Genomic DNA, 26527 nt, shown 5'->3' on the forward strand with positions numbered 1-26527 from the left:
TTATTTTCTGCTTTTTTTTTTTTTTTTTTTTTTTTTTTTTTTTAATACTAATATCGGTCGTCTTTTTTAAATTCCTTTTATTATATTTTTCCCGATGTTATATCCCACAGCATAGTTACTCGTAGTATGCATGTTCAATTGTACAATCGTTGAATGATTGGACACAAAAAAAAAACAATGAAATAAACAATAAAATAAAATAAAATAAAATAAATGAGAAAATTTGTCGTGCGAAGAAAAAGTCTCGTGTCATTCTCTTTCCTGCTTCCCCATGTTTTTTGATCACATTCTACCATCCCCCATATCCCAATCTTCGTGATGTTTCAAATCAAATTGATTTTCAGGTGAATTTCGATTCATCCAAAGGATGCGTTCGCATGCTTTTCAACATTTTCTTATTCTTTGGTCAAATATGTATAAAGATAACACGAGTAAATAATAAATGGGTGAGAGAGAAATTTGTAAAACAATTTGTCTACATTGCGGCGTCTGACTTGTTCGAAGAAAGATATTTTGTTGTCGTTACTGCCACGACCACCACTACCAGCCTAATTTGTACACTACTGCGTCTACTTATTGTTCTTATCGTCAGTCAATTAAGTCACTGTTTTTTTTTCTTTTTTTTTTTTTTACACTATACTACGTACCAACATTTTCTCTTGTTTAATTAAAAACTGATCGTTGCCCGATTCCGAGCAACCTTTTTCCTTCCCAACAATTTCTCTTTTTGTTTTTCTTTTCACACAAATTCATATTTTGTTGTCTCGCTAACAAATTTGCTCAACTTTTGCTCGGACTCGAGATAGTCGTAAGAACATAACGAACAGACTATCTAAAATTCTAATGAATCAATACTTTGATGAACATATATCCGAGAACAAACGAACGTTGAGTTATTTCGAGGAAAATAAACAAATTGTTAATAAATAAATCAATTTACAATGCGCATATGCAAAGTACGATATCGATCATTTGTCATTCATTAGCAACAATTGATACGTTTGTTCTCGGTAAAATGTACATATGTACATTTCATGGAAATTATGAAGGAAATAAATATCGACAATTCGATCGGGCATTGATGCAGCATTGTGATGAATCGACGTGCACAGCAAAGAGGTTATCGCGTCAACGCAATCAACGGCGCATAAGTTATACTTTTTACACCTTTACGAGGAGCTCTACTCATTTTTCTTTTTCTAAATGCAACATTTCTTGATATACAACGCTTATGCTTATGCATTCCGTAAATTCGTTTGCCATAACCTCGACCACGTGTTTGGTCTTCCATATTGCAAGATGAGTACGCTTTCGATTAAAAAAAAAGAAAAAGAAAAAAAAATTCTAACAAGAGGAGAGAACGTACACGAAATACGATAATTATTAGGCGTACAAATGAAATCAATAAAAAATCATCATGGATTTATGCAATACCGTGCACGTTCTCGCCGATGAATTGTTCATTTTTTTTTTTTTTTTCGATATAAATATTATCTTATTCTCGTTGAAATTGCCGACGTGAATGTTTGTAGGCTGAACGAACTTACGACGGAATATACAAACTTTACCTGAGCACTGGGAGTTCGTCGAAAGCTGGCTGCAGGTCTTGATAGGACACACGATTCTTATGTCTACAAGCAATATGTTATACACCCCGTTCGTTTATTAAAACTGACGTGGTATGGAGATTCTTAAAAGAGGCATAAAAAAGAAGCATTTTTACGTAGGCGCCCAAGAGGATTAAGCTATGCGAATCGTTCTATCCTTCTATCCGACATACAAGGTATCCTGATTTCTCGAGTAGGACGAAAATACCCATTTACCATGTACGGCACATATATGTACAAGCTACAATTTAGTAATCATATTTGTATTTCATATTTAATCATAACACATCGCCGAACTTAATCCTCGCGAGAGTGATAATCGTTTAAGAGGATCAACCGTCTCCTTTTTCTCTCTCTCTCTCTCTTTTTTTCATCCCCTTCCACCCCAACCCCTCGTAAAATTCTTTCAATTTTATGAGAAATCAAATTTTTCTTCGGACATTGGAATAATAAATCGATGCTACGTATTTGCTACGTATTTGCTACGTATTTGCTACGTTTGAATAGCGGTTGTAGCACGAATGTAGCACTACGACTAATCTAACATACCACCATATAGAGCTTTATACAAACAAGCACGGAGTTTAAAAAGTAAATTATAGTTGGAAATTATTTTTGCGTTGGTTTGTTTTTTTTTTTTTTTTGAAATAATACCTATGCGTGTATATACCCTATATGCATTTATTAAAGACGTTGTATGTTTTTATTTATGCATACCTACACAGAGAACACATGTATATACGTGTAGCCTTCAACGTAGAGAGCTCCGGAAATAATATTTTCTATGGGACGTTCACACGCTTCAAGCGATGATCAACCTTCTACGTATCCTACGCGCTTATATTATTTTCAATAATAATAAGAAGAAGAATATACCGAGACAAAGAAATAACTCTATTAATATGTATATATATAATATATATATATATATGAGAACATATGTTAATTTTTTAAATGACCGTTATTTCATATATTAACCGAACATATATATCTATACGTTTACATGTATACTGTTTATTTTGAAATTGAACGCACCCTCTCCGTACTCGTACCTTGTGCAGTATGCACGCACACACTGGCTTGCGTTTACGTCATCGTCGATAAAAAGAACGACGGAAGTAACTGTATCTTACTGAGTGTATTATTTATTTTCATTAGCTCGTCTACTATAACCGAAATTTGTACTATTTTCCTTTTGTTTTTTTTTTTTTTCTTCTTATTTATACATATAGAGAGAAAAGAAGAATTGTCATAGTAAATTGGACGAAGTTTTGCGTTGATTAGATTAAGGATACTTTTTGTGCAAGTAATATGTACGAGTTTGTACGGATCAGAGTGTACGTATGTGAGTCGGTTATCCTTCAAACGGTTGGTCTAATCTGATATCCAAAATTGCGACGATCTAGCCAAGAAAAAAAAAGCTAAAAAAAAAAATATATAAAAGTGAGAGAACATCGCGTTTGATTTCGATCACAACAAGCTACACCGTTTAAAGCACGGCTTCTCCTGTTTTCCACTGGCTTTTTTATAATCCTCTGGAATATTAGGACTCTCCTCGATGATTTTCTTCTTACCGTCGTCGCGTTCGCCGTTGCAATTGGTTGAAGGATGAGCTGGGTTATCAAAGACTGCCGCACGCCGAACTTCTCGTTCTGATTCGTTGAGATGAAGATGGCACGTAATACACGACACACACACAGACAGAGAGAGCGAGAGCATGCAGAGAAAAAATATACAGACTCACGTATAATTACGAAGGGTTCCGTGTCAGGGACCAAGATGGGTCAAGGATTTACTTGGAATTGGAGAGGAGTTATTTGTTGGGTGGGTTTGTGCTTGTGGTTTTGTACTACAGACCGGTGGCCGAAGAGTCGTGGCGTCGCGAGGGCGGCGGCACGTTGCTGGGGTTGCTGAGGTAAACCGTGGCCGCTGAGGAGGGCGACGCCCCTGTTTGACTGTTTTGGCTGTTGTTGCTCGAACTGCTCGAACCACTGCCCACGCTTCCTGTGCTGCCAGCTAGTCATGCAACCAATCCAACCAAAAAACAAAAGAAAATACGAGCTAGTTTCAGCCATCATCCAAAAGCGAGATAACCAACGAAAGTAACACAAATGGGGAAGGGGGAATACGCGTATCCATGTATACCGTCGTACAGGCCATTCCCAAATTTGCGAATATACATAACTTCTTATCTCGCGTTGCTGCGATTTGGTACGTAGCTGTGGATGGTAGTAATTCTACCAACTTTTTTTTCTTATTTTATGCTCACATATTTTGAGAATACCTCTGTACGTTTATACGTATACGAAAGAGAAAAGAGAGAAAACGATATTTCAAGTTTTCTATTTATTTGCGATCTGTTATAATTACTGATCAAATGTTAAATAGAATTTGTTGGTATTTTTGATTTTTCTTTCTTCTCATCTTTCTATACTTATCGCGTATTCGAGAGAAGGAAAAAAAACATAAACAAAATTGGGGAATTAAAAAATGTAGTGTGAAGACGGTACGACAACACGTTGGTCCAAATGTTAAAAAAGCAAAATACAATAATATCGATGGATTTGAGATAGATATTAATTATTCTTACAATTAATTGCCATATCAATTAGACAATTGACGAAAGCGGACAGTACCGAGGATCGAGAATTTGCGGATATTGCAATGCAATGCAATATATGACATCGTGATAAGGATAGTGCTCGAGTGGTTCGCCAAAGGACGATATCATATCTACGGTGCTTAGAAACATATGGGGGGGGGGTGTGTGTGTGTGTGTGTGTTTTAGTGTGTACGAGGGTATTTCTGAGAGATTTCAAAGCTTGGACTCGGTGGTACGAAAACGAATAACGATGATCGCGTGCGTGGGGATGACTAGATGATTAGATAATTAGTAGAATAACGAAAGGTTCAATAATCTACTTACTTTTTTATAATCCTGTAGCTCGGAAATTCTCAAGGCGATGTGATTCGATGATATTTGTCTTATGACAATTAATGAGTAATGATTTAAATCTGATCTAAAGGAATGATGAATATGACGATTATAATCAAAGAACGTGGTGGATTGGCGTTTGCTTGTGCGTGAAAAAGAAAAAACCAAGTCATGCTTCGATTCTAAGGGAATGTGCTTTTTTTACAAAATCTATACACGCAGCCATCTTCTTACCATCGATGTTCTCTCTACGTTGTCCAGAAAAGTTGGATTGAAGAGGAATGCGATCGCCACTTTGCAAGTTACGTTCATCTTTAATCCTACAATCATTCTAAAACGTAACGTCACGTTTTTTTTCTTCTTTTTGTCGAGCGCAACGTTTCAATATGTATTTTCAAACTGCAAAAGTTATTTTTTCGTCGCTTCATATAATTCTTGTAAAACGCGTTCTTAGTATCCTAAGCTATCTACGTTCGCTAGATCTAATGTTCTATTATGATCTCTAGTCTCGTGCGATATGATCAGGAATAGTCCTAAAATAAAGTAGGTTTGCATAATAGAAGCTAAATTAAGTAATCGGAGGGGATCATTTTCCTTATCATATAAATAAGTATTTTGTATAGGGGGCTTGTTGTTTCGTTTTTAGATTGAAGAGGCCAAATCTCTTTTGGAATAATGCACTCAAGGTCTCACGCATTTACCTTGCGCTCCTTGAAGGAGTACAGCGGCTAATCCAAGCGGACTGGCCGTGGGCTGCACTTGAGCATGACCCGTTGTCGGTTGACTCTGATTTACAATTTGTGCCGTTTGCGCTTGGCCCTGATTGGTAGTAGGTTGTTTGCTGACGCTATCTATCAAGGAGAAAAGTGCTCCTCCTGGATTGCTCGGTGTTACACCACCGCTGGAACTCGATCCTTCGTTTGGAAGAGATCAAAAATAATATCTTTCAACAATTTCAGGATAGTTTTTGATTGAAAGAAGAACGTGCCAAAGCTAGGAATAGAATTTGGACTGTCAACGATTGAAGTCCTTTCATCGATCTGGCGCGTCTCATGACCGCGTTTCGATCGCTATGTTGCTTGGGGCTTCTTGGGGCTTGGGGCGGGGTAAGAGGACAGGATGCTGCAAAACATTGCAACCGATAACGACGTTCGGTTAGTCAATAATCACGCCATTCATTTGTTTGTGTGTTAGACGTCAAACGAGCAAAGAAAATTGCAAAAATTAACTGGACGCCGAGACATTTTGTCGAAGCTTACGACCTTGTTCCTGAAATAGATCGTAAATTGGGTATCCGTCTACCTGGCGTACTGCGAGGAGTAGTTTGTTCGCTTCGAGAAACTAAGTTTCATTAAAACTCTTTTTGGATAATTTTCTAATGGGTCGAAAGTTCCTCTCAAATTTTCTTCCTCGAAAGGAAAGTAGAAGGAAAGTCCTCTTAAAGCGTACGATTCGATCACGGATGTGACATTTCTTTTATTTTTCTTCGAAAAAGAATAAATAACTTTTCTGCCATCGCGCACATATGTACCAACGTATGTACCAGCGTATGTACCAGCGTATGTACCAACGTATGTAGTATGTATTATATATACAATGGACTTAGGTATTAAGGTACTCTCCAACAAATTGAAACGTCACTCGAAGTAAACAGAAGATTCGAACGAAAGTAGAGAACTACGCGACATTGCGAGCTAGTCAAAGATTTGTCAAAACTATCGATCGATCGATCGATCGATCATCCCTCTTAGCTCCTGGATTGAAAGATTCAAGAAGAAAAGCACCCACCATGATTGTAGTTATTATTGTTGTTGTTGTTGTTGTTTGATTGCACTTTCGACGAGCTTGCGGTAGCACCGATCGTCGACATTTTCGATTATCTTCCTCGAAGGTACATCTCGAAAAAGAACTCGATTTAAGAACGGACTAGAAAAGCATTCGCGATTAATTCGTCTATTATTATTCTTATTATTATTATATTAATCAATGATGTGAAAGGTAGCACGCGTACTTTTTCAAATTATTAAGGTATAAGTTAATATGCGAGTTGAATGCAAGTTACTCCATCGAACGAACTCTGCGGACTACTTCGAATCTATTTTGAAGATCTAATGCCAAGAGGACGAGACAGGTCTGTCCATTGATGCGATGCGGACCCCGTGCATTAGCAACATTTACCATTTTACCATTATTTCCCTAAGTGGATAATCTTAATCTAGTCTTTCAATCATTTTCTATCATTTTCTTCGAGATTTTGTTCGTTTAATTACAGATTCGAGTGTTCGTTAGTTTTTGCACGAAAAGAGACACACGACACATACATCGATATTTATTTCAAAGTTTATCGTGCAATAAAGTAAAAAAAAAAAAAACAAAGACAAAATCGCGAGCATGAACGATTAGTTCGCTTTCTTGGAGGGAGCTTGTAAGAGAAAAATAGAGAGATGGAACTAAAACAAATTAAAGAGAAAAAGAGAGAGAGAGAGAGGGGGGTGTAGAGGTGGTTGGGGTGGGGTTTGGAAAGACGGCCGATCCACCGTACGATTCTGCGGATAAGCTGGAACAAACAGGGCGCAACAAAAAGCTCGATTTCGAAGCTCGACAAGAACTTTGTCTATATACCTATATATACATACATATATATGCGTATTCATATACGTATATAGATATAGATATAAATATAGGGGGAAAAAAAATATTATAGTAGAGGAAAAAAATAACATTCGGCTCGGAAACGGACAAATTTTTGTTCGATATCAACGACCCTCGTCATCCCTTCGAACGAAAGTTACTTTTTTTCCGATCATTTTCTTTTTTTTTTTTGACAAATGAGTAAGAGAGAGAGAGAGAGAGAGAGAGAGGGATGGATATCGAAATACGCGAAACATGTCTGTAAAAATGAATTTTTTCACTGGCACGCTGAAACACTTTTATTATATTAATATTATTTCTGTTTTTTTTCTTTACCCCTATGCATACCACGCATATGCATATATTATTACATAATAGTATAAAATGTATATGTGCGATATTGAGGTGCGATTTTTGTTGTTTAGTGTGCCAACGTGCCAAAAAGAAAGAAAGTAAGAATGGGAAAAACAATAATTGTAATCGTGGTTTGATTATTTACACGCGTGTACGCGACGATATCACTCAAGGATAACACGCATGTGTTACACACGTAGATAATTATTTTTTATATGAAATATATGTATACATATAAATTCGTTTCGAAGATGATTCATTTCATTATGTCCAATTATTTTCGACAAAAAAATTCTAAACTAAACTAAAAACTAGCGTCGGATGAAAAATGAACAAATATTTTCGTTAATACGCATTCGAGAATATGCGCATTTGAAATGTACAACGAATAACAATATGTATACACATATGTATAATTTGTTTGTTCGTTTGGTTAATTAATGTTTTTTTTTCTGTTTAATTATGTTACCTTCGGGTTCTTTGGCAATGACCGTGCTGCTCCGGTCGACGCCGCCCTTCTTATCCTCTGTACAACATACACACATACATACATCACCTAAATACGAATATGTGATAAGATACAATTACCTAACGCATGTTTCTTTTTTTTTTTTAACATATTTTTGCTTTCTTTTTTTCTCCCTTTCTTTCATACCTTATTTTTTAATATATCATTTGACACTATATATATATAGATACATATGTACACGTATAATTACATACATGTATTTATTTTCTATGTATATAATAATTATATTACAGATTTTCCTTTTTATTCGGTTGCAACCTGCAATTTCGTTCGTTTCTAATCGTTTTCTAATAGAAAATCTTAAATGAATTTTTGTCCAAAGAGACCAATCAATCGATCATCATGCTTTTAGCGACACCGATAACAAATGATAACAAATAAATATATGTATACTAGGCCGAGGAACAAGAGTCGTTCTATTTCATTGGAATAGAATTTTTATATCTTGGATTTTTTATTTTTTTTTATTTTTTCTCTAATAAATATGTCAGACAAAAATGCATTGAAAAAATAAACACAGTTTATGCTAATGTTCGTACGTATGTAAAATATTTACAAAGCGAACATTTAAACACAGCTTCAGAATTTTTCTTCCAATTATTTCTTTTTCTTTTTGTTTTTCTTCTTTTTTTCAATATATCATAAAATCAATGTTTCATAAATTTTGATTTGACATTAGTTCACTGTCACAATTATCAACATAAATATATATTTGTGTATTGATTTGATCGTTGCCAAAAAGTTATGGGCTTTGATGCGAAAAAAGGAGATTATAGTAATTGATGGACCAATTGGAAGAGACGATTTCAGATTTATTATATGAATAGAAAATCATAAAATATAGATGTGTATATATATATAGAAAAAAAAAAAAAAAAAAAAAAAAAACTAGAAAAAGGTAAAATAAAAATGAAAAATCACACGGGAGATAAGTGCTGGAATTGGTGCAGCGCACTTTTAGCGATCGTGCGGATCTTTCTCGATGCGTCATGAATAGATCATGACTCGAGCAGTGATGATAAAAAAAAAAAAAAAAAAAAAGTAACTGGGGGAGAGAGGGCGAGGTGAGGGGTTGAAGAAGAAAAAAAAACGTGCAAGACTTTTCTCATTCCTAAATTCAAAATTTGCGATTATCAATGATAAGGAAAAAAAAAGGGCGAACTCGAACCACGTGTCAATGAATAAAGAACGAATAAACTCGATTATATATTTTGTTCTTTTAATAATATTATTCTCAAGAAAATTCAACGGAATATTAGTTTATCGTAGTAGAATTGATTATAAAAATTCGTTCCTTATTGATTACTAGTGAAAATAATTAATAATAATAATAATAATAATAATAATTTTCAACTTCCAATCGGTACCAAACGTATACAGAGATACATTTACATACATGTGTGTGTGTGTGTGTATATACATACGCATTGACAAGTTTTTTTCTAACGTACAACAAAAGATAATAGTTATTCACAATGCAGAAGATTTCTGAATGGCCGTTTAAATCATTGGCAAGTAAAGTAAGTTTATAAGCATCAATGTGTATGTATATTTGCGTTAGCCATTTGTAACACTTATATACATATATATGTAAATGCAATACATAAAAGGTATAGTAAATACATAGGCATGGCTCATTGGCAAGATGTATAATAACTAATAACCATAGTAGTACAAGGCATATCCTTTCGACATGGACAATTTAAAAGTAGACGTGCAAGAACCGAACAAAGCATCATGCAACGTATCAAACGGGGACGATTGAAAGCGCAACACCAGCTCGAGATAAATGTGGTGATACGATTTACGCAAACGGAAACAAAAATAACACGCCTAGTAACTAAAATAAATATTATGTATATTTTTTTTTTTTATAATAAAATTCATAGAAAAAGATTTGAAAAGAAATGCAGTCAAGAGGAGAGATATACGGATTTGGTTGTTGTTGTTGTTGTTGAATCGATCATTCCGTGTGATTGGTGCCAGGTTTTCATAAATCCATAACACCGAATTGAAAATCGAATATGTAATAAAAACGTAGGCAAATATAATGCGAGAGAGAGAAATAGATAGAAAGTGAATGGGCGTCAAATAGAATCGTGTATGATGTGTAAATTGATGCTAGGAATAGAACGAGAGATAGGAATTATTTTGTTATTATTCAAATATAGTAAGAAAAAGTGTGAAATTCTTAAGGAATTTAACGTCATTGTTTTGTGCAATGACTAACAAGTGCAACGATCAAGATTTTTGTTGCAAAATTTAAATTGAAAGGCTTAGGTAGGAGAAAAAAAAAACGATGAAAAAAAGAAATAGAGAGACAGTCACACACAGAGAGAGACAGACATATCCGGAAGTATAATAATAATTATTATTTGGAAAAAAAGAAAATAAGATTATATCGAGTGTGCAGAATGGGAGAGAACAAAAATTATATATATATATACATATTGAAAAAAAAAAGAGAAAAAAAAATCTAAATAAAATATGAAATTGATATGAGATGCGTGAGTCGATATCTTGGCTACCGACGAACATCTAACGCTATATATACATACCTAATTTACGTATAATAAATACGTACATACCTAAAGTAAGTACGTAATACGTCTAATCGTCGAATCTAACATCGGCAAACGACGAAAAAAACATTTATCTATGTTATATATAGCTATATATAGCTACGATGCATTCTCACCGTTTATTAGCAACTAATTCCAAATGATCCAACTAATATTGTTATACCGTTCGATCGTCCGTCCAATTCTTTTTGTATTTTTGGTTTTTTTTTCTTTTGTTTTGTTTTGTTTTGTTTTGTAATTACAAACTCGCGTGTAATATTTCTATCTATGCGAGAACATACACACACGCGAAAGCAAACGTGAAAGCTACTACTTTAATATATTAAAGTACTTAAAAAGTATACTAACGTCGTTACCAGGAGACACAATAATTAATCGTCGTTTGCAAATTTAGCTTTAAGAAAAAGCTGCTGTTGCTGCTGCTACACGCATTCAATATTATTCTATTTCGCGATAATTTTTCTTTCCTTTTAAGTTATCTAACAATAGAATTTATTTGTCTGTTCTATTGAAATCTAAATATCTAATCTCGCTAAGTATTTTTTCTCGCCAAGGCAGCTAACGCACCTACGAAGAAGAGAGACAAATGTACGACAAAAAGGAATGAATTTGATTTATTAACTGATAGTGGTGGTAGTTTTTTCTCTCGTAGAATGAATTATTCGCGGGCTCGTACATTTATATTTTTACTTTGAAATGAGCAAAATTTTAGCCGAATAGATTTTCATGGCGCTATATTGCAAATCGATAAACTTATTACGAGCGTGCTAATTGGATTTCATCGTCGCAGTAATGAAATATTTATCGTCTATATATACATATATATATATATATATATATATATATATAATGTATATATATGTATGTATGTACACGCGTTATATGGATCGGAACGATTCGCGAATATCAAAAATGTTTCACTCATCAACGGCAATCCCCCATTTAACAATTTTTTCTTTACTTATTATTGCAATTATGAAACAATAAAAAGAAACAAAAATTATTTTATTCTATAAAACGCATCCGAATACTCGAGCATAACAAATATATTTCATATTAAATACAGCCATGTAATTAAATATACTATTAAAACAATTATTAATCAATATTACAACAACAACAAAAAAACTATTATTACTTTTATATGTGCGCTAAATCAAAATTCGCGATTTGCTGGTTTGTTTGTTTGTTTTTTTTTTTTGAATCGTCGTTTACGCAAATTATATTATTATAATATATAGAAATAAATCTCTCTGGCTTTGAATAAGGCACCCTTAAACTAACTACTATTACGTTATTTAAATAGCATTTGCAATAAATATTGAACTAATGAAAAAAAAAAAAACATCGGCCAAACTTTTAGATTTTCGCCAAGTTACTTTGCTTTCGATGTAATTGTTTTACTCACGGTTCGCATTCTCGATCCACTGTATCAGTGCTGCAAAATTCCCACGAATTTTACAACACACGGAAATGTATATATGTATATCTTTATGCAAGCCAGACATCGCTAATCATATTCGATAATATGTTAATAATGAGAAGAACAGAAAAAAAAAAAACAATGAAAGATAGATTGATAAACCTGTTTCTTTTTAACATCTTTCTAATTGATTATTTTCCCCTGAGAAAATCCAGATGGGCTTGTCGAAGTTTTTCGAGAAAGAGAGAGAGAAAAAATAAGAAGATAAAAAAAAAATAGAGAAATAATAAGTAAGAAAAATGAGAGGATTTTGTTTATGAAAATTAACCGTTTGCACTCCGCACGACTTTTGACGCTGGGTAGCAGCTACTCCACGCGCCACAGAAATGCCACATTTACAGACCCTCGTATTATTTAGTATCATTTTGAAACCAAATAACTGATTCTAATGATATTGGACTTATATTAATCGGTAGACATCAAAGAAAACCTTTCTTCTACAAATTCTTCTTATTCTTCTTATCTCTTCCAACACAAAACCCGCTGACATTTTTGTTTAAATATCTTTGTTATTTTACTATATTTTGATTTGATGTCGTCTGTGTGCTATTTTAAGAGAAAACATCAGAGAAAACATTAATTTCTCAAAAAGTTGTGCTGTCCCCGTAATCACTGATAAACTTTAATGTCTCATACGGTGAGACAGCGGAGTACAAAGGGTTAATAAATCACATTGGTTTCACTCCTTTACGTGTTATGGATTTGTGTGAGTATACTATCTATATTCTATTTTTATTCATATGTGTGTTAATCAAAATTCACGACGTTTTTGTCTTTTTTTTTCACGGGGAACTCATTGTACTCGGAAAAGGATATCGTTCTACTTCGACACTGATAAAAAATTATTCGTCGGAGAAGGAGATAGTAAAAAGGATTTGAAAGTGAAGTGTGTGGGACGCGTAATGATGCGGCGGTGCCCCTGGCGCTTAGAAGCAAATGAAATTCATTTGGCATACTGTGTAAAGGATCAAGGAAAAATGCTTTTTGGGAATGCAAAAGGATCCATGCACGCAAAAGGATTTTCAATTGTGATTTTTTCTTTATTCGCGTTGTCAAATTTATTTTCTCTTTCGACTACTACGTGTGTAATATAATATAATATATATAGAAGAAGAAAGATAGATAGAGATAGATAGATAGATAGATAGAGAGAGATCAGGAAATTGAATGAAACGAAATACATGGTATAGACAAATAAAGTAAAATAAAATCAAAATGATATTCTACGTAACACGATGATGATTTAGCGTGCTGGTGAAAATTTGCCATTAGAAATGGATTGATTGACAACGAATGGCGAAATTGATCGAACGGAGATTGTTGTCTCGTTATCATAGTCCAGTTATCAGAGTCCAGTTAGGATGGAAAAATACGAGTCCTGTACTATACACAATCAATGTTTCTTCATGAATTAATGTAAATTTAACGTTGATAAGGTTCCCATTGTCAATTCGATCGAATTTCTCTATCTATCGCGAAGATAATGATTATTGATAAGTATAATAAACCTTGCCGTTGTTAAGCGGGTGTCTGCCACACAAAATGCCTACCAGCGCTCACGAATTCAAAACAACTTTCCAACATGTAAGTAAATATGGTGTCAAAGAACGTGTAACACGACGATCAATAGCGAGCGATCGAGAGGAGCAAGTTTGAGAATGCACGATGCTTTCAAGAACATTTTCGAGAGTCATGAAGTATTTTCAAAGGGATCAACAAATTTGGAGAAGGAGATGATAGGAATAAGATATAAGATCTAATAAGAAAGAGAAAGAGAGATAGTATCAAATTTACATATACGTATGTATATCCGTACGTGTATACTATTATTATGACATTTTCAAACGAGTTATAACGAGTGAATAACCCACCCACATTGCTATCGGTGTCGGAACAAAAATATTTCAGACGAAATTTCATTCATTTCGTAATATTTATTTTCGTTGCGTTTTCCTTTTAAATAACGTGATGCGAAAGAAAAACGCATCACGAGTTAACTCGGGACCGGTCAACAAAGTGTTAAGTAATACACGTAGAATATTTGGAATGATATTTTTACAGATATACTATATATGTAATTATATAACAATTTAGAAAAATTAGAAGAGGGAATAAGGAATTGTATGTGTACGTGTTGAATATATATATTGAAGTTTTGACGAGGGAGTAGGAATATAGGGTAAAGAACAATCGATTACTCTACGATTAAATACTTTTCAGGGTAAAACAAAATAGATATATAACGTTCTCGATATATATATACCTACACGTATGCGGATACGCACAAATTTTGAATTCGTGGTTCTCGTATACCGCAAAATTCAACTAAGAGATTCGTTAAGAAGATTTTTAACTAGAGAGAGATAGGCCATCTTAAAGGAATTCACTTCATTTTTGGTCAATAAAACTTACAGGATTATCGATTCAACAATAACGATACTATTCTACCTTACCAAAGTATGCTTGTATGTATGTATGTACAAAGTTTACAAAATTGATTATTTCATTGAAATTCGATTCTATGGATTTTAGGTGCATGCATGACTATCTTTGTATAATTAACAAAACATTTTTCTTAATACTATAGATGACTTATCCTTTGCATTGTCCATTATTTTACTTCATTAAATTGAAAGAGAACCAAATGTTTGAATTTATTTTTTTAACAATCGCTACTATATTCGCTTAACGAATCTCGAAAATATTTTCATATTATACCTTTATTAATAAAATTTCAACAATTGGGGAATTGGGACGGGGAAAACAATAAGGAAATTCATTAACGTGTTGCCATTCGAGCCATTTTTTCTTTCATTAAAGGTACAACAAAATCAATGAATATATTTATATACATGTTAAAGAAATGAATTAAAAATCCGAATGGCAATTCGTTAATCGAATTGAAATTAGAAATCGAGTTACCGATTTGCACGTGATAACCGAAGATCATGATCTGTTTCAGTAACGAATCAAAGTGCGTGCACATGTCGCAGTACGTTCCATTTCTTTTCATCTCATTTTTACTTTTATATTTTGTTCTTTTTTTTTTTTTTATTTTCTTTTATCTAAAAAAAATAAAATATAAAAATCCAGCACGTGTCGTAGGATTTTTTACGGTCATATTTCTTTCGTAAATTCGTAGTAGTTTTTTTTCTTCTTGAAAAAAAAAAAAGTAATGAAGAGAAAAAAAATTCACAAAATGTTCACATTCGAGCGAGAAAATCCATCTTTCTCTTCAAAAATATGTAGAATATATTTTCTATATATATATATATGTATTTTATCGACAAAAAAAAAAAAGATGAATAAAAATATATATACACACATATACATGTGTAAATATACATACAATTAATCACCGAAGTATTCGTTGTCCCATTATAAACATGAAATAATTGATATTTGCTTGTATTTGTATTTTAAAGAATAGTTTTGTAATTGGTCCTCCATTGCATCAACATTTTATACAAAAAAAAACTAATAATTAAACAAATATTAATTGTTTAAAATTGACAATGGGAATAGAAATATTCCTGTGATTGAATGTATGCATACATTTTGGAGTTTCTCCTCTTTGTGCACTTGCGAAATTTGTTTTTGGATAAAAAAAAAGCAAGAAAAAGGAAGATAAATGAATCGAACACAGGCTACGGCAGAGACATTCGTTCAATGTTAACTCCAATTATTTGATATCAGAGTAATAACAAGTATTTTGATCGAGAGAGCACAAAGATGGAAAAACGAGTCTCTTACCTTTGACATCGTCATCCTCGATCGTTGTGCTGCTGTCGGTGGATTCCTTCACCTGAGAACCATCGCCCTTCTTTGTGATGATACTTCGACCTGGAGTGCGCAGAGGGTTTTTCAGTAAATCGATATTGGAAGCGTGTAATAGTAGAAGTAATAGTAGTAGTAGTAGTAGTAGTAGTAGTAGTTGTAAATAGTACGAGTATCTCAGTAAATTCTTTTTATGTTAGATATAGATAGATGTATATATATATATATTATTTTTAAGAGACAACAAACGTAAAAAGAATAGATAGAAAGATAGATAGATAAATAGTATAAGAGCGAGAGATAGAGAGAGAGAGAGAGAGAGAGAGAGAGAGAGAGAGAAAACATTAAAAATTGGAATAAAGCTTTTTTTTGGTTTAATTTGATCAAAAACTTATTCCAATTGTTAGCTGCGAGCTTAGATAAATGAAATCTAGGAAGATTTAATGAAATTGTTCATTTGTTAGGTTTACTTCTCTCTCTCTCTCTCTCTCTCTCTCTCGTTAAAAAAGCGATTTAAAAAAAAAAGTATTTCTAATTTTGTCAAAAGACTTGAATTATTGTACCAGCTATAATAGGGGTTTAGAAAAATGGAGAAGGAAGTCTCCAGAAAGCTAATTTCAAGAAGGAAGGAAATGACGTAGAAATAGGATACAAGAGAGACAAATATATAAAAAGAATAAACGAAAGTGAAATAAAACACAAACGTGCACAATCATCTAGATATTTATATTGTAATCATGCAGTTGTATTTTGTTGCTTTGCCTTAATCCTTAAAGTGCACACTTGGTAAAAGTTAGTTAAAGTGCACCACTGTGGGTGTTTGACACCCCCAACGTGTTTGAAGAACGCGTCTCCTGAAGTCGCTATTTAATATTTAGACTTCGCAATGTTGTTAAAAGTAGTTTGATACATCTTTTTTCAAATAGTTATATACCAGTAGGTTTTATACCTATCTGAATTAACAAATTTGTTGGGGTGTCAAACATCACTTTAAGGGTGCACTTTAAGGGTTAAGCCTTCAAGATCATCGCTTGTTCACGATTCCAACGTCATATCTTTGTTTCTTTTGTTTTCTTTCTTCTTCTCTTATTTTGATGGAAGGTAAAATTAACTCGAAAGCTCACAGATATTAATAAATCTATTATTGCAACTAGAAAATAATAAAGTATGTAAATAGACACGTGCACTAACCGTTATCATAAATTCAAACTAAATTTATGCGTAACCACGTGCATGTTACACGCAACGGATATATTTATTCATTTAGTTTTTTTTTTTAGTTGGAAAAGTGATATTATGCTCAAATAATATAATAATAATAATAACAATCTAATAAGCTTGAACAAATGAAATAATTAATAGAAGAAAAGTATAAAAACTTGAAATGTTGAACTTTGAAAACTATTGAAATAATTGAAAATAAGAAAAGAAAAAGAGAAAAATTATTAGCAAAGTAGATGCAAAATAAATGAAAAGAAAAAAAAAAAAGAACAATTGCCATGCCAAATGCAATTTCAAGAACAATTTATCATCAATATTCGTTTCGAATCCTGCGATTTCTGAAAATGAAGATTTTCTTTATAAGATTCAATGAAGATAATGAAAATTATCTAACAACCAAGTTTATTCTCAATTAGTAGTTACGTAAGTGTATTCACTTATTTTTAGAGATAACGAGAAGAATTATAGTTCTATTTATTACATCGTATATTTGGACTGAATTATTAATAAGTATTATCTTTAATAAATGATTACACTTTACATAAATGAATATTTTATTCGATATGAATAATTAAGTATCCAAAAAATGGTACGTTTTTCGATAAAATATTATTAATTAATATTAATGTTATTGTTTTGCTGATCCATTCATTTTGAAATTGTATTTCTAAATATTTGTTATTAAATTATCACGCGTACCATTTATATAATTTACATAATTTGTACACATAAATATTAGACAAAAAAAAAAAGAAATAGAATGAAATCGCAGAATTTCGATAGAATGGATTTTTATAAGCGAAGATAAAAAGAAGAAAATTGAAAGAAAGAAAGAAATAAAGTAAGAAAGAAAATACAGCTTGTCGAAAAACTGTTTCGTAATGTATCGTCACGTAGTCGTAAAAATGGTTTTTTTCTTCTTTTTTTTTTTTTTTCAAATATAACTCTTACTATCTTTTGTAAGATAAAGAAAAGAGACACAACGCACGTCGATAAAGTTTAAATAAGAAGAAGTTTCGATCGTGTGTGTTAGTAAATAAGCACAGCACCTCCGACCCGCTTCGTGTCAAATGAAAAATAGAGTATACCTATTGTCAATAAATAAACAGAAAAATATAGAATTTAACATAAAATGTGTGTGATTATTTTTCAATGAGAAAATTAATGGCACAACGGATTTGTTTGTTTGTTTTTTTATTATTTTCATGATTTGCGATACGTGTATGATTTGCCCGTGTACGTTCTCCTTCATCATTTTTACGTATTGATTATGTAGAAAAAAACAAAAACTTTGACAGATCTAGAAGAAAATTAAATCATTTTGATTATATTTATTGCAAATGCTTACAGCAATAATCTATTTTTTTCGTGTGGGTGTTAATTTGACGCGTGCATATTTCATAGATAGAACATTTGTATTTGTGTATTTACGTATAATGCATCTAACGTTATAATAAAAATACTCACGATTAATATTTGGACTATCCATGGATGAAAAAACAATGGAAAACACACATTCACGACTGATTATTAGTTCGAATTAATATGTATTTTAATATGACGTACTATAATTAAAAGACGAAATATAAATGAAGTTGGTGATGCTAGTAATGTATAGTAATTCCTGTTAGTGACTAAATTCACGACAGTTGCAATATTAATACGCGCGAAAAACAACTCGAACATTTTGTGCTGCCACCTAGTTTAGAAATATGCAAATAAACGTCCTTGGTATAAAACAACTTTTTTCAAAATCTTTTTTATTCAACATTCATATATAAGAACTAATGTTTATTATTTATTATATTATTTCTGTAAGAAAAAAAAAAAAGAAGAAATTAATTTAATTACAAAAGTTCTCAATAATGAAATATTAAATAGTAGTAGTGCATATATAATTTATAATTTCTTTTTGAATAGAAAGTGAAATTTTATTCAGGAGAACGTACAAGAGGATCAATTTAATTAGGAAATGTTGGATAAAACAGCGAGAAAGAGAATAATGAGTGAAATTTATATATATAGAAAGAGAGATTCTTTTAGTCGATCGATCGATTATCGTTTGTTCAAGAATTTCCGTATAATACTAATTTTGTTCGAAAGAAAAAAAAAGAACACGTACAAAATTAATTAAGAACTATACATGTATACATCCGTGAAACTGTAATCCAATATAGATTGATCGACGAATTGTTAAACGTATATGTTTCATTAATGAAATATGAATATGCTGTGCAATAGTATGTCTCCTATTTAATATTGTCATTACAATAACGATAATTCAACTCATTAGATTTAACGACTTTTCCAAATAGGTATCAGTAGAAGTTCAATGAATATAATAACAATTAAATACTTTATCAAATTTAGAAATCATCGATAGATTCATAATGTGTTTTGGATTTGGTAATAATTTGAGAATAATTCTAATTAAAAAATGAATCAATGTGTTAGGCAAAGTGTGTACTCCAAATAATTGAATTAAATGATAAAGGATATACACCCAAACTAACAGATTATGATTAATGAAAGTTTATACGTACAAAGTACGTACATATAAGTTCATTGATCCCTCTAAGAGTGTGCAAGATGCTTCAACTATTCGACTAATTGTAAGAAAAAAATTGGGGTATTAAGAGAGGTGGTAGGAGGTTGTAGGGGTAAGTGGTGGTGAGGTAGGTGAGGTGAGATCAAAGGGAGACATTCTAAGTAGACGTCTGGTGCTATTTATGTGTCACACACAAAAATGTGCGTTGGTCAGTCAGTGGCGTAACCTTCAATAAATTCTATATTTCTTTCCTTTTGGGTAATTTAATAGTTTTTTTATTCCACCTAACTAAGAGACGTTTCATATGGTTAAGCCACTGACGTGTATCTGTGTAATTATGTATGTATTCTGTATTAATATATATATATATGTACATACGTTAAAGCGTGAAATCCATTAACCTATGAAATATCCAAAGTGAACCACACTATGAAATTTGATGCCAAGTATAAAAAACATATTTTTCAATTTGATTATAACACTGCACACACTTGCGCACATATGCATATCACTTGCATAGGAAGAAAACACACACAGAGACAGACACACGCGTATACGCGACGCGAAATAAATTAGACATTTATTTAACGAATATGTTAGACCTTCCGACGCTCGAAGAAGACTAACGATAATACATACGAAAAACTACGAAATAGACCGACGTACATCGACCTAGACGAAAGTCAATGTATAATGACTTGAATAAAAACAAATGTAAGCGAATATAAATATCGTTTGAAAACATATTACTTAGACTGTTTTCATCTCTACGTATCCCCTCCTCCCTTTTGAATTCTTATTTTTCTCGGATTCAAAAAAGGCGTGTAGACGTGTTCCTGTATTAACTATTATACATTATTTTACCTAATTTACATTAGATACAATCTTTTGCATCCTCTTTTTCAACGATGCTCTTCTAATCACTTTTTACGAGTACACACACTCGCGCACACGTAGTTTTTATGCTTGACATCAAATTTCAATTTCTTGCTTTATATAAAAGATTTTTGTTGAATGCATTAAATGACAAAAATATATCATTAAATTTGTTTCATATGTTTTCCCTAAAATGAGTTATTGAAATTCACGTTTTAATAGTAACATATATATATATATACACAGAGAGAAATGTATGTATGCACTTTATCGTGCATCTATCGAGGGATGCTTACGAGCACGCGTGCGCATATGCTACAGTCGAATAGACGTATATATGCAGGTATATATTATACACGTATTATATGTATGTTTCATACATGCATATAATATAATAATTTTGTTGTATATAATATACAATTATGTATATATCGTATATAAAAATTAGGTAGAGAATAATATTACTTCCACATTTAGAATTATAATTGATACGAATTACATAGTACAAGTGAAATAAAAATGTTTCATGATTTAAATTGGAAATTGTTCATGTGCTTTTTAAATTCATATATTTGAGGTCTCGATTGTAATTAATTGAATGAAAAGTAATAAGTAATATTTGAAGTTTCATCACTAATGGTATAACCTTTGTTTAAAAAAATATCAAATTCGAAATGTGGATAAGAACGATGATGAGAAGAAAATGTACATATCAGAGGTTTGAAATCTTGAAATTTTCTTAATATTACGGATAAAACACTTATATGCAACGCGAATAATTATTGCAATACAACATAGCACAATCATTCGGAGGCACTCTCGCAAGTGGACCGAAACAGTTGACAGATTTGATGTTTCGATCCTAAAACTCATGATTTTTCTATTACATTTGTCTACTTTGATTTATTACAACCAAATGACGCGCGTATTTTTCCTACAATGATTAGACAATACTTAGAAAGACTTCATCGATCATAAGAAAAGTATTTTTTAAAGTAACTAGAATTTATCGTCGATCAAATTGATTAAACATTCATTTTTTCATCATTTGTAATGAATAACCCGTAAATAATGTTTGTGAAAATCCTTTCGAAGAGGATTTTAATTTGATGTATCATCGCATTAGTGTACTCTCGGTTGTCTATACAAAATGGACATTGACGTTAAACGTCGATACTTGCTTTGTCGAAAACGAAAACGAAAACGAAAACGATGCGGATATAGAACTGAAAATCATTCATCGACAATTTTCTACCATTTACTTATGTAATCGTTTATTATTGAAGATATGTAGAAATGCATATATGCGTATCCAATTAAAACTAATGGAGTGAAAGACAAGTTTTCTTCTTTTTCCAATGGATTATTCTTAACGAAATTGTCAAAATTGCGAAGCATGACTCGTTTGATGATTAGGGTCAAGTTAAAGATGAACATGGACGGGAAAAAAACTGCTTGAGTCCACTGCGACGATGATTTTCGTTACCCAGAATCATGGATTATTATTATTATTATTATTATAAAAAAAAAGAAAGAAAATGAATAAACGAGGTAAGAAAAATATTCGTTTATTTGATTATTTTCTGGGTAACGTTGAACAGTCCTTGCAGGATATATGAAGTGCTAGCTGAGTGCATCGACTATGAGGATAATACGAGCACTTCGTGGATGGAACATCTCAAAAATGTTTCAATTGTGCTACGTTGAGAGAGCGAGGATGAAATTAGGATGATTTGTTAGTGAATGTATTCTGATGAAAACGACGAAGGGTCATTTTCAGCTTGATCTTTTCTCCTCGAGAACGTTTCAGCCTCGCTCCTCTTTCATTTTGGGATCATAGGAAAAGATAATGTTATTTGCTCGATCGTTTCGACGGAGATAGGCTTTTTCAGATTTACAATTAATTTTGTGCATGAGCAAGAATTTGGGGGCTAAAAACAAAAAAAAGGTAAGAAATACGGATGCTCCATATCGTTTGATCGTTTACAAGTGGTTCATAAGGTAGGAATCTAATTTTCTAATGAGAGTTTAGATATACCATACGATTGGTAATATAGAAAATAATGATGCATTAGAGACCACATTGTACAAAGCACCGATCAAACTGAGCGAATAAACAAATGATGAGCAGAATTATTTTTAATGATGGGTATGCAAGACGGATATATGAACGAAGGGACGTGAAATGTTTGGAATAAAGATACAAAGTGATAGATAGATAGATAGATAAATAGATAGATAGATAGATAGATAGAGTGAGAGAGAGAGAGAGAGAGAGAGAGAGAGAGAGATGGAGGATGGGTATGTAAAGTTTAATAGGAGCTTGTAAATGTACTGTCCGTCGTAGTCCATGAAGCGCTGAAGAGGGCCGGAGGTACTTACCCTGTGGATCATACTTACTGGAAAAGTTCCGTGTCGCCAACATCGTCGTCAAAATAGCGCCCTAATTAAAAAAGAGACCAAATCGAGCGATTAATCACCTTTTGCACCGATGATTTTTCAATGAAAGAACAACTGCTTACCTTTAATTTGCGTCTTGCATTGAATTTCTTCAAGCAATCCACAGTCTCTTGCCTGTGCACAACCGATGCAACACGCTCACGTTGCTGTAATAAGAAAACAAAATGACACGTTATCTTAGAAGTCGATTATTGATGCGATTGATTGGCGTTTCATAGGGACGTGAAAACTTACGCAGATCCATGGATGCTTCAATGCCTCGTTTGCGGTGATCCTTTTGCTTGGATTCACCGTTAACATCTGATTGATAAGATTCTTTGCTTCTGGCGTTACGGTGTCCCATTCTGGGCTTGGATACTGAACAACAAATATTATATCATCATAAATCCATGATTAATCGTTTACCTGTTTCTACCAGATCAATGAAAATGTTGTATAAAACTGTGTTGCGGCATATATTCGTCTCATCTTTTCCAAAACATTTATGTGTTTTCCCAAATGGAGAAAATGGGGCGAGAGTATGTTACAACTCACAATCAGTAAATTTGTAACCTTGTAAAAAGGGGAAGAAAATGTTAATCCAATTTAGTAGAAAATTGTCTCCAATGGAAATTAGATGAAATTTGAGTAAATTTCGTTCTGGTGGTCATTATGATAATGAAATATAATAATGAAAATAATTGGTAAAAGATTCTTACATCGTAAGAGCCAGCTTTTATTTGGGCGTACAATCGATGCTGATCGTCGTCCCAAAATGGTGGGTAACCAACGAGAAGGATGTAAAGAATAACTCCGCATGCCCAAATGTCGACAGGTTTCCCGTAAGGTTCTTTCTTCAAAACCTCTGGACTGAGGTAGCCGGGCGTTCCAGCGAAACCTTTTTAGGACCGACGTATTCAGATAGATAAATGAAAGAAGATTTGCTTGACGATCTTTGAAGAAACAAACCAATGACGACTTACCATACCATGCTTGCGATTCACCAGACACCTCGATCGCCAATCCAAAATCTGCTAATTTAACAGCCGCACCTTTTGCTTTACTTGCGAGAAGTAAATTTTCTGGCTGCAAAAAATAATAGCAAAATCGTCGACGAGAAATTTATGACGAATTTATCAAGAAACTATCTCGTACGGTTTTCCTAAACTCCTTAAATTATGATTATTGTAATATTAATTAATTATCACACGGATAGAATTTGTAAGAATTGGAAATACGAGTTGATAGAGTCAGAGGTCAGACTTTGAAACAATCTAAACTGTAAGTAAATTCGAAGTTTGACTAGGATACGACTAGGATACGACTAGGATACGACTAGGCTACCTCGAGATCTTGACTATTTTATCAAAGTTGCTTTTCCAAGTAGTAGTTTCCTTTCTAAATATAGAATGAATATTCTATTGGAATGCAGAAAAGTGTATAACGTACTTTCAAGTCCCTGTGCACAACTCCGTTATGGTGGCAGTGGTGGACGCTTTCCAAGATTTGTTGGATGCAATGGGAAGCATCCGCCTCGCTGTAAAATTCTCGCGCAACGATGTCCTCGAAAAGCTCACCGCCGGTGACTCTGAAAAGAAATTACGACAATTCTCTAGAAAGCTTCATTCAAAGAGAGGAACCAACGACGCGAATAAGATGATGCTCTTGCTGTTTCCTTTTTTCGAAATATATTTCACAACGATCGTTTATACTTTGGGGACGTCGTCGAACGTCAACAGTAAATACTGATGAAAAAGAAAACTAACAACACAAAGTACAAGAAAAGATATAAAAGAAAGCCATAAGAACATTTCCCAAGCGTTTGCTTGACGTTCTCTCGATTGTGTTTTCCTAATGGTATTGCTATTTCATTTCTTTTTTCTGTTTCTACGTAAATTTGATAGATCATTTGACAAAATGACAAAAAATAACACTTATCATAAACGCGTTTATAAAATATACAATAAACTTACAAGTCGAAGACAAGATAATGATAGTTTTCCTCTTGTATGCTATCGTGCAGTCTCACTGAAACATACAATTATTTCTAATTAAAAAAAACTATTTTTATTATATTTATATTTTTAATAAGACGCGGATAATATCGACGTAGGAGAGAGTCTCACAATTATTCGTTTTAATTATCGAGCTGAAAATGAAATATTTTAAGGTAGACGGCCGTGTTTCAGTTGAAAATTGAAAATGACGATGCTCGAAGAGAGCTTCTCGATTCGAAAATGAGACGTTGCACGAAGATTAAATAAATAAATAAATACGCGTATGTAGCTTAGATGGTTGAAGCATTGAAAGCTGCTACGAGCAAACGAGTATCATTACTTATAACTATGAATATTCCTTCATTAGGGTCAACGAAGGTAACCGAAGAAGCAACGAGAGATCCCTCAAGATTATCAGGTTGCTCTTCAGTAAGTTCATTTAATCGATGTCAAGTGGATATTTCTTCTTCGACGAACGAATTAACGTACGAGACGAACGACATCTTCTTTTTCAATATAAACAAAATTATATAATACAAATGCCCATCGACAAAGAACAAAAATTTCTTCTCTCATTATTGGCAAAGGGAAAAAAAAGTGTTCTAAGAAGAAGATGAACAAAGAGATTTAGAGATTTCATAAAAAAATGTTCTAAGCAACGACGAACAAGAAGATCTTTTGATACTCGATGCGTTTGGCTCATCTTCAATTCCAGAATCGAAGGATCGATTTTGCGAGCAACCTTAGAAAGAATTCCAATTCGTAGTTTCTTTAATATCCTTGGCATCGAGACGTTCGACTTAAAACGTGAACGAAATACGAATAACGAATATATTCCACAGAGCCAAGTAGAACAAAATAGAACAAAATACAACAGAATAGAACCCATAGTCGAAAGTTCTTTTTACTTTTTATAAATGGAAATGGTTAGGTGATGCGTATATGAATATTATTGAAATATTTCATCTCGTTTGTATTATCATTGCTGATCTCGAGGAAAAACAATAGACAAATAACTTGCACAAGATATATTATTACTATTATTAGAAAAAAGCTTGTGTGTTAGAAGGAGAAATTTTGTACTCGTTTTCGTGGTGTTTCAAACGAGGTTTACCACTTCTAACTCCCTGTATACATTCTCCATGAGACATTTATATTTCATAAATTTGATCAAATTAGATATGCCAGTTCGCTCTCATCTCCTCTTGCCCTCCCCTTGCCCTCCCCTTGCCCTCCTCTTGTTCCTCGTAACACAATGTCTCAGAATAATCTCTTGAGACCTTTGCCTCGCCTTGACAAGAAAATCGTTAGCTAAAGGTATCGTAAATTAAAGAACCGTTCTTATTCTGCACGCTAGCTGGCTTAACTTATTGTTAGACAAGATTGAGATAGAACTAGATTTGTCTTACAACAATATCGATTTTTCGAATAGCTCCAAAATATTCATTTACCTCGAACGAACAATATTGGTCTTCCTTAAAAACTTATAAATACGCGAAATATCCAAATGTTTGCTTTTGAAATTATTTTGAAAATCGATACGAACTT

At 32.8% G+C, this 26527-nt stretch overlaps 1 protein-coding gene across 15 annotated transcripts in view; it reads right to left on the bottom strand.

The window, feature by feature from the left end:
- Window positions 1–26527, bottom strand: part of CaMKII (Calcium/calmodulin-dependent protein kinase II) — a 64390-nt gene that overhangs the window by 9618 nt on the left and 28245 nt on the right. Inside the window, exons 4-15 of one of the 15 annotated variants that reach the window (XM_089173379.1) lie at window positions 24956–25010; window positions 24432–24570; window positions 23966–24068; window positions 23702–23880; window positions 23238–23360; window positions 23066–23149; window positions 22944–22986; window positions 15875–15964; window positions 7997–8053; window positions 5244–5456; window positions 3465–3623; window positions 1569–1631 (exon numbers count right to left, since the gene is read on the bottom strand). In XM_089173379.1, coding sequence (XP_089029505.1) covers window positions 1569–1631; window positions 3465–3623; window positions 5244–5456; window positions 7997–8053; window positions 15875–15964; window positions 22944–22986; window positions 23066–23149; window positions 23238–23360; window positions 23702–23880; window positions 23966–24068; window positions 24432–24570; window positions 24956–25010 — 1308 coding nt within the window. Of the gene's footprint in view, window positions 1–1568; window positions 1632–2213; window positions 3260–3464; window positions 3624–5243; window positions 5457–7996; window positions 8054–15874; window positions 15965–22925; window positions 22987–23065; window positions 23150–23237; window positions 23361–23701; window positions 23881–23965; window positions 24069–24431; window positions 24571–24955; window positions 25011–26527 lie in introns of those variants that run through there. The other 14 variants (XM_015324913.2, XM_089173402.1, XM_089173383.1 and 11 more) reach the window with 14 other exon arrangements.

This window comes from Polistes dominula, unplaced genomic scaffold, assembly GCF_049000335.1.
Source record: "Polistes dominula isolate Pdom_NZ unplaced genomic scaffold, Pdom_raw_medaka contig_28, whole genome shotgun sequence".
In the NCBI taxonomy this organism is placed as follows: domain Eukaryota; kingdom Metazoa; phylum Arthropoda; class Insecta; order Hymenoptera; family Vespidae; genus Polistes; species Polistes dominula.